At 32.2% G+C, this 13663-nt stretch overlaps 1 protein-coding gene across 11 annotated transcripts in view; it reads left to right on the forward strand.

The window, feature by feature from the left end:
- The first annotated feature begins 3402 nt into the window (after window positions 1-3402).
- Window positions 3403-13663, forward strand: part of LOC131150962 (flowering time control protein FPA) — a 36847-nt gene continuing 26586 nt past the window's right edge. For 3 of the 11 annotated variants that reach the window (XM_058102081.1, XM_058102080.1, XM_058102082.1), the window contains exons 1-4: window positions 3403-4163; window positions 9352-9597; window positions 10178-10318; window positions 10595-11586. In XM_058102081.1, coding sequence (XP_057958064.1) covers window positions 3873-4163; window positions 9352-9597; window positions 10178-10318; window positions 10595-11586 — 1670 coding nt within the window. In that variant the 5' untranslated portion in view covers window positions 3403-3872. Of the gene's footprint in view, window positions 4164-9351; window positions 9598-10174; window positions 10319-10594; window positions 11587-13663 lie in introns of all 11 variants that reach the window. The other 8 variants (XM_058102077.1, XM_058102079.1, XM_058102088.1 and 5 more) reach the window with 6 other exon arrangements.

The raw sequence follows: 13663 nt of genomic DNA on the forward strand, positions 1-13663 counted from the left end.
AGCAATTTGCTTGCATTCACACGAAGACTAAACACACCCTTTAGTCTTTTATAGAATCATTTTGTAACTTTCACAACATTTATAATCGTGTTGTTCATACTTCATCATGATGTTTTTGTCACTAAAATTATTACAAGTGAGATGCGGAGAGAGAAAAGACGGCAAGGATGGGCATAATGGAAATGGGAGTGACATCACCGACAAAAATGTGCATTCCGTTTGTGAAGTTTCTATAATGAAAAATATTATTGCAACATGTTTATTTGAATCATTGGACTTTTGAAAAATGACCTTTTTGGGAAAGTAATTTAATCACTTACCATTTATTTCTAATAAAATTATAGCTTTTCCACATATTAAAAAAAAAATGAAGACAAAATGCATTTGACTATTTATTTCTCACCTTATTCCACATCAATATATTTCATATCATTGAATGCCTATATTTTCGAGAATACAGTAGAATAAGGTGAGAAATAAATGATCTGTCCTACATTAAATTTATTATTCTAATATAATTTTATTTATTTTTTCAAATTATTCTATTTTTTAACACTTGACTCATGAATTGTCTATTCCTAATAATCTAATAAAATAAGGCAAGAATGTGATAAAAAATGTATTAGGGTAATAATTTATTAAAAAATCAACTTACGCAAAACCATCAACTATAAAATATAATACAAATATATATATATTTGTATGTGTGTATGTTTTTTATGATAAAATTAATAAATAACCATTCATTTATATTGCGTGTTAAAAGAAAACTTTCGTATCGTCGATTGCTATATGATAACAAACATTTTATTTGATAGACTACCAAATCCTTGTAATATTATCAATCTATTCTTATGGATACATGTTTTATGAACCGAACATAATCTTATATTTGTAAACTAACATTAATATCTCTTAAAATTTTAAATAGGAACAATTATACCCTTCTATTAATTGATATCTCTTTAAAAAATCAACTAATGTGTTAAAATATCAATAATTTAGGGGTCATTTGGTAAATTTATAAAAAATAATGCAAAAAAAAAAAAAAACTAAAAACCAAAAGCTAGCCATATGCTTATAAATATTTTTAAAATTAATACAAATTTAAAACTCAGTTGAAAAAATTCTCATTTTTTCATTGAATCAAACAAAAAACTTAAACGTATTATTACACTAACAAAATTACAAAAGAATACAAATTTAAAAGAGTGAAATAACCAATTAGTCCCTTGCTATTAAATTAAATCTATATTAATCCATGTACTTTAATTTATACAGTTACAAACTTGTACTTATTAATATTTTTAATTAAATTTGTTATCAAAACCAAGTTAATGGTTGAATTAGAGGATAGAGATTAAGGGAAGGCCTCTTTATCATTTGTTACAAGTATATGTTTATTTCAAAATTATTTCTATAGTGATTATGTACTTGAAATCATAATCACTCATGAATAAAACATTTAAGCGCTACGCTCACAAGAAATAATAGTGACACAATGTGTGATGTCAATTCAGCATTATAAGTTGTTTGGAAAAGGTTTTGGATTTAGATTTGAATGAATTTAGACAAAATATAATATAAACTTATATTAAATTTTATTCAAATTTACTAAAACCTAGACCTAAGACCTGAATACACATACCTTGTATTTGGGAGAGACTTTAGATTCGAATTTGTATGAATTTCGAAAAGATGTAATATAAAATTATATTGAATTTTATCAAGCACAAACACAAACCTAATACTTGAAATTTGTGGCTAAGCGCAGTGATAGAAAATATTCAGAAATATTTTTAGGGACCGTTTGGTATCATTATTGAAAATTAGAGAAACAAAAATTAGAAATCCAAATAAAAAAAATTAGAAACAAAAACTAAAAACCAGAACCAACAACCTATTAACATTTATAAAACTAATACGAATTAAAAACTTAATTAAAAAATATTCATTTTCATTTTTAAATCAAATAATATTATAGAAATATGATCAAAATAATAAAATTAAAAATAATACACATTTAAAAAATTACTATAATAAAAATAAAATTTATTAGAACTATTTTTTACTTAATTGTTTTACTTTCAAATTTTACTTTAAAATAAAAATTTAATTAGACATGACAATTGAAAAATAGTCAAAGTATTTTGTAACTGACTTTATTATTATTTTTAAAAATTTATGTTTTTTTTTCTGTCAATTATATTTAAATTTATATGAGCATTTAATTTTATTTTAATTTAAAAGTGTATAAAATAAATAATTTAATTCAAAAAAATTATTTTTAGAATTTAAAATTTTTGGCAACTTCCTGAAAATCATAAAATCTGATTTTCAGTTTTTTTATTTGACAAATGAATGAAAATCGGAAATAGAAACAAAAAACCAACAACATAAGTAAACGTATTTTATAATCTGTTTATTCACTGTGTAAAAACAAAAACAGAAAATAGAAAATACAACGATACCAAACAACCTTTAGGTTTAATTAGGATGGAAAAAAATTGTATCCAATCAATATATATAAGTCCTTAATTGTACTAATTAAAGTTCTCACTCAATACTACAAGTATTAATTTAAGATTTTACTCAATTAATAAATATTATACCAAAAAAACATTTATTATAACTATTTTAACTAATTATCACATATCAAAAATAAATTTACAATAACAATAAGATAAAGAACAAAAACATTCTATTTTTATAAAAAATTAGAAATTTTGTGAATATTTTTAAATTAGAAATTTAGTTTAAAATTATATTTAAATGAATAAATTAATTTATAAAGCCATGGAAGTTAAAATATTTTAGGCTCAAATTATCAAACTAATTTAAATTAATAAAATATGGTATTTAATGGTAAAATTTTTTTGGTAACTATTAATTAGTACAACGAATGTAGAAAAGTATTAACATAAGTCTAACAAGTTTTTATAATCATTTTTTTCACCATAAATAAATTAAAATATAAATATAAGTTGTAAGAAATAGTTTCTTAAAAATATTTTTACCTCCATTAAAAATTAATATCTAAATCATGAAGAAATTATTAAATATATTATACCATGAAAATCAATTCAAGGGAGAACTCACATCACGGGTTGCATAGAAGTTTAGTTCCCCAGCATGATATTTTATAAACGCCCTCAGCTCGCTGACAATTTCTGTTGCAGAAGCGTCTCTTCCAATGCCCATTTTGCCCTTCAGAAAGCTACCAAATTGAAGCGCTGCACCGTGTCACGTGAACGACTTTGTATAATTTTTCAATTTCACCCCAAAACTTCGCGAAATTGTGAAAATGGCACGATGAAATGGCGCTCTGCCATTGGTCCGCGTGGAATGGCTTGTCGGATCTTATATTTGGTTTATAAATTCAAAAGCCTCTTTGTCTCTCATAAATTAAATTATACCATAAATAAATAAATAAATAAATGAATATGCCGTCTCCGAAATGCATTGCTGGCTTCTCTTCTGCGCTCATCTTCTCTCCTTCTCCGTTCATCGTCTAGGGTTTTCTCTTTCTCTCTCTCTCGAAAATTTCAGTGTTCGAGGGTTTGGTATCCTCGGAATTTCAATTATGCAGGGGTTTGGATTAGTTTTTTGCCATTTCATTCTAATCAGATAGGGTTTCGGTTATTCTCCTGCGTATATCTGTGCTGAGTTCTCTCTCTTTTTTCTCATAATCTCATTTGTTTTGGTTTTTGATTTTGTACTTATCTTTGTTGCTCTGAGTATCCACCTCTGAATCGCCATTTTTGTTCTGTGTCGCTTCTATCTGGTGTTCTTCCCCCCCTCCCCCCATTTTGCTCTTAGATTTGCGATATCCTCGCGTGCCCTAATTTTCTAGGTTCTTGTTGTTAGCGACCATGCCTCTGTTGCACAAACCGAGCAGACCGAGCCTCAGCGGCAAGGATGCGGAGAGTTCCGAGATGATTTCGAGCAGTCTGTGGGTTGGTAACTTGTCGATCGAGGTTACGGAGTTGGATCTAATGGGTTTGTTTGCGAAGTATGGTGCGCTTGACAGCATTATATCGTACTCGGCACGAAGCTACGCATTTGTGTACTTCAAGCATGTGGAGGGCGCTAAGGTGGCTAAGGATGCCCTTCAGGGTACTGTTGTGCGGGGGATCCCGATTAAGATTGAGTTTGCGAGACCGGTTTGTTCTGCTCTTTGTGTCTCATTAGGTTCTGCTGGTTGCTGTTTGTTTTGTTGTTATTTGATGGATTTTGCTTTCTGTATATTATAATCTTTTTGTGTGACGTCTGCACAATTTTGAATGAAGCGGTAATGCTGTGTTTTTTTTTAAATGAAAATAAAATGAGAATGCACGTTTTGATTCTAACCCACTTTGCGCCGGTAATTTGTTTTGTCTTTATTTGCAAAATTTAACTTTATGACTCTCTATAGATAATGATTTGGGTATTCCAATATTACAAGCAATCAACTCTAGTATTTACAAAGAAAATCCTAAATGCAGGTGGCGTTAGATTTTTGTTTAATCTCTTTAGAATTTAGTTATGAACTTATTTCCTAGAAATAAATGTCTCATGCATCAGGGAAAGGTGTAGTGACAAGCAGAGAGCATGTCAACAAGAGTGACGTTTTAGAAATCTCCTTGAGGTTCAGGCGTTCAGCAAACGGCTGGATGTGTGTTCATTGTCTTATTTATTTGTGCTTCATGTGGACATGTGCTTGCCGGCATCTAAAAAAAAAATTATATCCAAACATAATGAGGGATGGTTGTGTTTTAACTTATTGAATGTTGTGTTTGGACACAATGAGCGCTTAATGAATGTCCTTAAATTCGCATAAATTTAAAGAACCTTTTCCTTTAATGCAAAGGTAAGTAGTTGAACTGTGGTAGTGGAGCCCCTATGGTCTTGTGTTGCCATTTTGTTGGAGCAAGGGCTAGTCTGAGATTTCATTCGTCCATCAGTTGAAGGATACAGAATGGGAGGGATAGCTTGTTTCAGTGTTTAGGTTATTTTGAACATTATAGAAATGGTTATGGTACTGCTCTTATGGTGGTACCTTTTTTGTATAAAATAGTTTGGGGAGAAGTGAGAGACATCACATTTTGTTCCCGTGCATTATGGAATATTCTATGCTCTCTTGGAACTTTTTAACCTTCGAAGATGAACATGCATCTCGTGTGTAAAATTTTTATGCATTAGAAAATTAAGATGCATGTCCAATACAGGCAGACGCCAACACCAAAAAATAAAAGAGGAAAACATAGATAAATTCATTTTGGTGTAAATAGTTAAATAAGCAAAAGACTAAGTAAAGGATATTAAGAGGTTTTTTTTATATTTTATTTGGAAGTTCTTTCATTATCTCATGGATTGGACGTTGACCGGACAATGTTCAATTATTAATAACATGAAACTTAAGCCTTCTCTATGGAGTTATGATTTCTTTGAAGTGCTAGTGTGGGCATTAATGTGTGAGAATTTGTGGCCTGGCAATTTTTTTTAAGCTCTAGAACTTAGATTAATGAAATATTAAGGATAAGATAATTAAGGTTTTTTTAGGGTTAAATTACTTTTATCTCTCAGGTGTTGGATTGGATTAGATAAAGTTTGATGACATTAGGACCACTTTGTAAAACAAAATTGTGATATATTTTTACAAGAAAATATTTTACTTGGAAAGGAAGGTGAAGGAGCTGCATATTTTAATAATTGTTCTTTTAATATGTTGAATAATTATTCTTTTATTGAAATTGTCAAATTTATTGTCGAGTGGATATTAGGGTTATTATGGTGGTGGGTGGGCGACTCATATTAGATGTTATAATAAGAATTTTTTTTTGGGGATATTATTATTTTTTTTAGAATGTCATCTTGTTCTCTTCTCCTTGTAATTGCTCATTTTTTTTTTTTTTAAAGATAACATTTTTTCTTCTATCTGAAGAATATTTGATATACTTATCTAAAATGATAATTATATACATTTGGAACGATACAGAACATAATTTTATTAAATTCTTCATTTGAACCAACTAGTTGAAAACAGTGGCTTTATTTTAGCCTAATATTTATGAAAATTTAACTTTTTTCATTTACTGGAGAAAAATAAGGATTATGGGTAAGCTGTAACCTGTTTTTCGTTGTGTTTTGTTTTTCTGTTGGGGGAAAGGTTGTCATTGGGATGCTAGCTTAATTTATTTGGCTACAAGGTTCAAAGGATGATCCCATTTTAATGTGGAGTGGGTTTCTTCTTGTACATTAGGTTGTCCACTTTAAAATCCCAAATGCATTCATGGAACAATACAGATTGAAGTTTTAACACCGAGTGTTTGGCAACTTAAGTTTCATTAATGTTCTTTCCATTTTAACATTGAATATGATGATCGTGAAAACTAGAACTAGTGCATCTGGCAAAAGAGTTGGTTGGTGTCAATATTGAATGCTGAAGATTGAACAAATTTAGTAGTTTCTCCTTTTAAGGCATTTATAACATGTGGAACCATTGAAGGCATCGTACTGGATTTTAATAACTAGGCTAGAGGTTGAAAGTTTTGTTGGATGGCTTGAATATATTCTCCACCCAGTAACGTCAGAAGTTTTTGAAGCTGAAAATTTAGTTTTATCAAAGAGATCAGAAGTCTTAACCTTCTTTTTTCGAGGATATACTTGATTTTGGGTTAAAAATTGTGCAGGCTCATTGTCAGTTCAAAATTCCCTAAAAAATGGAGCGAACCTGTTTGTTATTAGTCAAATGACTCAAATCCAATCCTTTTATTGAATAAATAAATTTCGTTTCAAGAGTAGAAAAATGAAAAATGTTTTAAAAAATTTCTACATAAATATGACTAGGATAGTGGATGTCAAAGCTCGGCAAAGACTCAAATATAGTTAGCTTTTTCAAAAAAAAAAAAAAATTGAAAATAATAAATCATTGCCAAGCTTGAAAGAAATTTTAAAATTCGAATGGTAACTAATTTTTCCATTCAACTTGCAGCATATCCTAAAATTTACCCTTTTATAACTAAAAATTTATGGTAAAAAAAATTATAGAATAAAAATAATAACTAATATTTAGATGTGTCTAGAAATTTTAAAAATTAGTAGATCATTATTTTAAAACCACTCATCTGATTAGGAAGCTCTCGGGACCATTTAGTTGTGGAACTGGAAAAAGTTTTGAAGTTGTGAACATTATTTGAAACAGTGTTCAAGGTGAATGTTATTGCCTTGTTGGAATTGAGAGTGTTAATTTCACATAGATTGGGTTTTTCATGCATTGAACAATTTCAGTTATAAAATTTGAAAAAATGCCTTATAGCTGTTTTTTGTGTTGCACATAAGTAATTATTAGCAAAATTCAAATGGGAGATGTGTGATAGAATTTTACTGGTAGATTGTTACAAAAAATAGATTAAGTGTAATACTTAGTGAGATAAATATTGTTGGAGGAATGCCACATAATTTTAAAAAAATGTAAGCGAGAAACCTTGTATGATCAAAATTACATTCAGTAAAATTAATAAATGTAAATTAGGTTTGTAGTACTCATATTGGCAGGGGAATGGTCATAAGAACTGTAGAGAATGGTTAATAAATTTAAATAAGGTTTTGTATTCCTCATTGACATGAGTTGATCATGAGAACAGTTAAAAAAAAAAAAAAAACTCAAGTTGAATATTTTGTAAGGAAGTTAATAATTTCTAACCATGAGCAAGCAAATTATCATCCAAAATAATTAATTTTAAATTATCTATTCAAAATCATTAATGATCTAGTTATTAAAATGTTAACAAAATGTATTTTCTCTCTGGTTTTTAAAAAATAATTATCTATTGTGGGTTGAAGATGTAGTCCAAATAAAAATACATATGGAACTTAGGATATTGCTATTAGTACTATTAGAGTGAGTATTCTGTTTTTCTAAAGTCATCTGTGAGTTTGCTTAATTTGAGCATTCAAATTATTGCATTTTTTTTTTTACAAAAATATTGCAAATAATTATTGGGTATTTTGCATTGATAATCATGAATTTACTTTCTTGGTTGGGGTTCATGAATTTACATCGTATATGTGAAACACTAGACTAATTGCTGCAATTTCACTTGTTACTGCATTGAGCTCGAGTATTTAAAAATTTGTCTAACATATCATTTAGACTAATTATTGGTGTTGACCTAATCTATTTTATTATTATTCATTTAATATATTATAATTGATTATGCATTTATTAAAATATAAACAAAATGTATTTTCTCTCGAGTTTTTAAAAAATAATCATCGGTTTGTGGGTTGAAGATTAATTTCAAATGAAAATATTTTGGGAACTTAGGATATGCTTATTAAACTATTAGAGCGAGGATTCGTTTTCTTGAAATCGTCTGTGAGTTTGTTTAATTGGGGCATTCAAGATATCCTTACATTGGAGGTTTCCGTATATTTTTGCAATTTGTTTCTACAAAATGATGTGGATATTCATTTGGCATTTTGCATTGATAATTAGGAGTTTACTTTTTTGGTTAGGGTTCATGAACTTACAATGTATATGCAAACAACTGCTTGAGCTCAAGTACTTATGTTATGTTTGGTTTGCAGAATGCCTATTCCTAGGAATAGATTAGTTTTGGTAGACTAGTTACAATTAGTTATACAAGAAATTATGTTATTACTATGAAGCAAATAACAATGTAAAACAAGGAATAGACAAGAAATAACTATTCCCAAATTTCATCATGGAGATGTCTATTCCTTTCTTATTACATGTTGAATGAAATAATTAGGAATATGCATGGAATAACTATTCTCTTGATTCCCAAAATTTAAATTATATTCCATCTTATTCCAAGGAATAACTATTCTGCCGAACCAAACAAGCTGTTAAAAATTTATGTCTAATATCATTTAGACTCATTAGTGGCATTGATAAAAAATCTATGATTGTTGTTGTTGTTATTATTATTATTATTATTATTATTCATCTTGTGTAGTCGTGTGCTTCCTTAAAATATAATGGCTTGCAATTGCTGATGCGCTTTTATGTGTGCGATTGTGTGCCCGTGGTTTCCTAAACATGCGCTTATCTGATAACAAAAAGGCATATTGGTATATTATGTTGTTATTTTCTTGTCCGTGCAATTTTTGGTCTATCTACATGCATTTAATTTGATCTTGTGATACCCTTTTTAATTTCTCATAGAACTGTACTGATGTTCTTCCTTTATTATTATTATTATTTTTGGTACTAGCTATTTGTTGGATAACCTGTTACCACTTAGTCTGTTCTTTTTAAAAAATATGGTTATTTATCATGCCCTGTTTTGAGATTTGGCTACAAAAACATGCAATCTTGGGATGTTACACGATACTTGTTTGCAGGCTAAACCGAGTAAGATTTTGTGGGTGGGTGGAATTAGCCAATCTGTATCAAAAGAACAATTAGAAGGAGAATTCCTAAAATTTGGTAAAATTGAAGACTTCAAGTTCTTTAGGGACCGCAATACTGCATATGTTGATTATTTTAGAGTGGAAGATGCTTCTCAAGCAATGAAAAACATGAATATGAAGCATATAGGCAGTGACCAGATACGTGTGGATTTCCTCAGATCACAACCTTCAAGAAGAGTAAGTTAATAATTTCAAATTTTTGAAGGGTGTTAGGAAAATTAAAGTTGATGAATCATATGGTTTTTAAAAAATGACAGTTTGTTATAGTTTTGCTATCACGTAAAGTCAGGGAAAGTCGGTAATCGGAGCATAAATGTGTTTGATTGTCCACCACCTTTTGTTGGCCTTTTTTGCTTTTTAACCTTCCACGTTTCCTTGTGGGAACTTGAGATACTGTTGATCACATGGTTTAGGCATTGGGATGTTTTCTATTTTACCTCTATATATCGGTGAGTTGGAAAATAGGGGACTTAAGGCTTGGTTAGTTGTTGTTTGTTGTTGTATTTCGATGAAATGGGCTGGAGCTACTTAGCTAGTTATGAATTGGGATGGGCTGAATATGATGAGAGTGAATTTTTTGTCTTTTCCAAATTCACAGTTCCCATCATTTTCTTAATGTTCCGAAAAATGATCATCTATGGATTGCAGCATTATTGTCTATTTGTCTAACTAGCATGTGTTTTGAATATCATCCATATCATTTTTTTTTTTGCTTTATTTTGTACTGAGGTTATATTTTCTTTTCTTAAACAAGCAGGAGCAGTGGTCCGGCTTCCATGATACCAGGGATGGCCAGTTGTTCAATAGGAACATGGGGCCTCCTGGCTCGCCTTGGGTGAGTCAAGATTTTAGCAGGAATTACTCAGAGCCCACCCATTCTGGATCGAAAAGACCACAGGTAGAAAGTTTAAACTTCCCTATTCATCCTTTTGTCAGTTCAACCATGCATTTGCGAGAGCTATAATTTAGATGCTGCACGTGCTGTGCATCTTGCAAACTCTACGGATTTGGGTCATGTAGACGGGCCTAGTCAAATGTTATATTGAAAATTTGAAATATATGGTGTACTATATGATTTTCTCATGGTCAGAGGGCTTAATTTGAGGCAGTAGGTTATTGTCTTTCTGGATTAGGTTTGATGATATTCTGAACATATTTTTGTTATTTGTCACAGCCTTCTCAGTCTTCAGGGGTGCGAAAATTAGAAGGGCAACCAAGTAATGTATTGTGGATAGGTTATCCTCCCTCTCTGCAGATTGATGAGCAGATGCTGCATAATGCAATGATTTTGTTTGGTGAGATTGAGAGAATTAAAAGTTTTCCATCTAGGCATTATTCGTTTGTTGAATTTAGAAGTGTTGATGAAGCGAGGCGTGCCAAAGAAGGCTTGCAGGGGCGCCTGTTCAATGATCCTCGAATTTCAATTATGTTTTCAAGTAGTGATTTTGCACCCGGCAAAGACTATGGTTTTTATCCTGGAATCAAAGGGCCTAGGCCAGACATGTTCGTCAATGAACTTCCATTTCGGCCTACACAGATGGATATCTTTGGTAACAATCGTCCAGTCGTGCCAAACAGTTTTCCTGGGCCACTGCCACCCAGTGGGATGCCCGGGGCAAATATGCTGACGAGACCTTTTGGTCCTCAAGGTGGTTTTGACCCTTTACTTCCAGGACCAGAATTCAATGATTTGGCTAACCACAGCAGTCTGATGGGTCCAAATTGGAGGAGGCCATCTCCTCCTGCTCCAGGGATTCTCCCTCCTCCTGCATCAGGCATTAGGCCAATAGTTAGGCCTAAGCTGCCTGGTCCTTGGGATGTACTTGATGCAAACCAATTTCAAAGAGAATCTAAACGTTCGAGGATAGATGGTCCTTTGTTAATTGATGACGCTTCTTATCCTCCAAGAAAGGTGGAGAATCAGGGTTTTGGTTTGGACCAATCATATGGGCTTGGTACACAACTTGAGACTGGTGTGTTGGGACCACCTGCAAATGTGCAAGGGAAGAATAACTTTAGTCCAGCAGATGCAAGAGTCATAGCTGGAGGACTTGGGAGGGGGCGTCCTGATAATGATTATATATGGCGTGGGATAATTGCTAAGGGTGGGACGCCTGTTTGTAATGCTCGTTGTGTTCCTTTAGGGAAGGGGTTAGAATCTGAGCTGTAAGTATAACTTTACCAGTATTAACTAGTCTTACTTGTGCATAATTGATCTGCTCCTTTTCTATTATTATCTATTGATTTAACCTAAGTTATCTTTTTAGATATATTTAATGGCAGATGCACACTGTCAAGTATTTTATTATTATTATTACTTACTAAGCTGTGGCTTTTGTTAATAATGTAATAGGGGTTCTATTATAAAATTTCATCTGAATTTTTTGAAAGTTATTATTCTGAATTGCAACAGAAATTAAAACAAATAGAAGGGATCATGCTACCACTGTCATCCAATCCTGCTGAAGATCTGAGAAATTAAAACAGCAAAAATATCTGTAAGAGAAGACCACTAACAGTGCCAAACCTGTGCCGCATCAAATCTGTTGATATATAATGGTTTCTCTAAAGCCACCTATCACAAGAATATTTTTTTTTTCATGGCGTGATGGCTCTGAGAAAACAGGTTGCCTATCTTTTCTTTCAGCTTAAGGGAAATATATTGAGAACTGCACACTGCTATAATTTCCTCATTTCCTTTTTTCCCTCTCAAAACCCCTTAAAGCAGTTAGCAGAAAAGCATCCAAAGGGTTGGGACGTACACAAAACTCCCCAAATGAACCAAAAAAAGTTCGTTCCATAGACTCTAAGCACCAGCACAGTGCAGAATACAAAGATGAGTCTCACCACTAGCATAGCACATTGCACAAATAGCAGGAAACCCGTGAGGCCTTAGAATCTGCAACAAATTGTTGATGTTAACTCTATTAAGCATGATCATCCACACACAAGCCTTAGCCTTAAAGGGGACCTTAGCTTTCCACAAAAAATAGCAAGATAAAAGGTATTTGAGAAGCAAATCAAACAAGAGTAAATAGATTTACAAGAAAATACACAAGAAACATTTTCAAGTTCTACCATCCGAGAATCTGGCTAGAAAAGAAGCACATATAGTTCCTTAACCTCCTTGTCATTATGGTTTTACGAAAGTGAAAATCCCGGAAAGCGCAAATAACCAGAAAATTGGAGCATGTTGACAAAGTAATGTGAAAAAGAGGAAAGGAAGGCATCACAAAAGCAGTGCTATCTTAACTAAAGATCATCCTTGAAACGGGTCAGGGTACCATCTCCTGCTTAATTAAGACAAGGAAAAGAGAAAGCGAAAGCTCTGAGAAAAATTCCCATGGAGTTTCGTGTTAAAACTCTATTTTAGCATCCCATCTGTTCACATGCATACAGAATTAGTTTCTAAAGAAAAATGCCATAACTACTTATCCACAAGGGCAATGTTTTAAGATGCCAAATTCCCTAGATCCCCCCCCCCCTCCCCCAAAACACACACACAAAAAATAGAGGGGGAGGGGGGGAGACTAAACAACTATAGACTGCGAAGAACTGATCTGCCTCTCCCTCAACCTTGACCCAGAGGAAGTTCCTATAATACTTTCTGAACAAGGTTCCACACTTACAATGACCTTTTTTATGCTTGCCGTGATTCCACTTCAGGTGTGTACGAGGTGGTTTGTGTTACAATTATCTGAGGCACCTTTTGTAGGACAAAATCGTGAGGCCAGTGGGCCACAGCAGACGATACCTAGCTTGAGTTGGGCCAAGACCATTACATAAACACATACAAAAAATAAAAGAGGAATAGAGGGGGAGACAAGCGTGGATAAAATAACATGTCCCCCTGCCCAAAGAAAAAGGGGCAGCTTTCCAACCATTTAGATTCTTGGACATCTTAGCTGTAATTGGTTCCAAAAACCATGTAGAGTGAGGATCCCATCCAGAACTCCCAAGTTGCAGGCCACTGTAAAATACCACAACCCACAGGAGTAGCGTAACTAGAAATCAAATCTGGAAACAATTAAGTAGTTGCTAAAACTCACTTAACGAAATCAGGTTTTAACCCTGATGCTAACTCGAAAACCTGTATGGATCGTGAGAATATTACAAAAAAGATTACCTCTTATTGGATGCTTTAAAAAAAATGTTATCGTTAGCAAGCTGCAGATGCAAAACAAGCACATCACCTTTCCCCTCTGATAGGCCTTTACTGCATCCTATACTTAGCCCTATCAAT

Source organism: Malania oleifera, chromosome 3 (assembly GCF_029873635.1).
Source record: "Malania oleifera isolate guangnan ecotype guangnan chromosome 3, ASM2987363v1, whole genome shotgun sequence".
NCBI lineage: Eukaryota > Viridiplantae > Streptophyta > Magnoliopsida > Santalales > Ximeniaceae > Malania > Malania oleifera.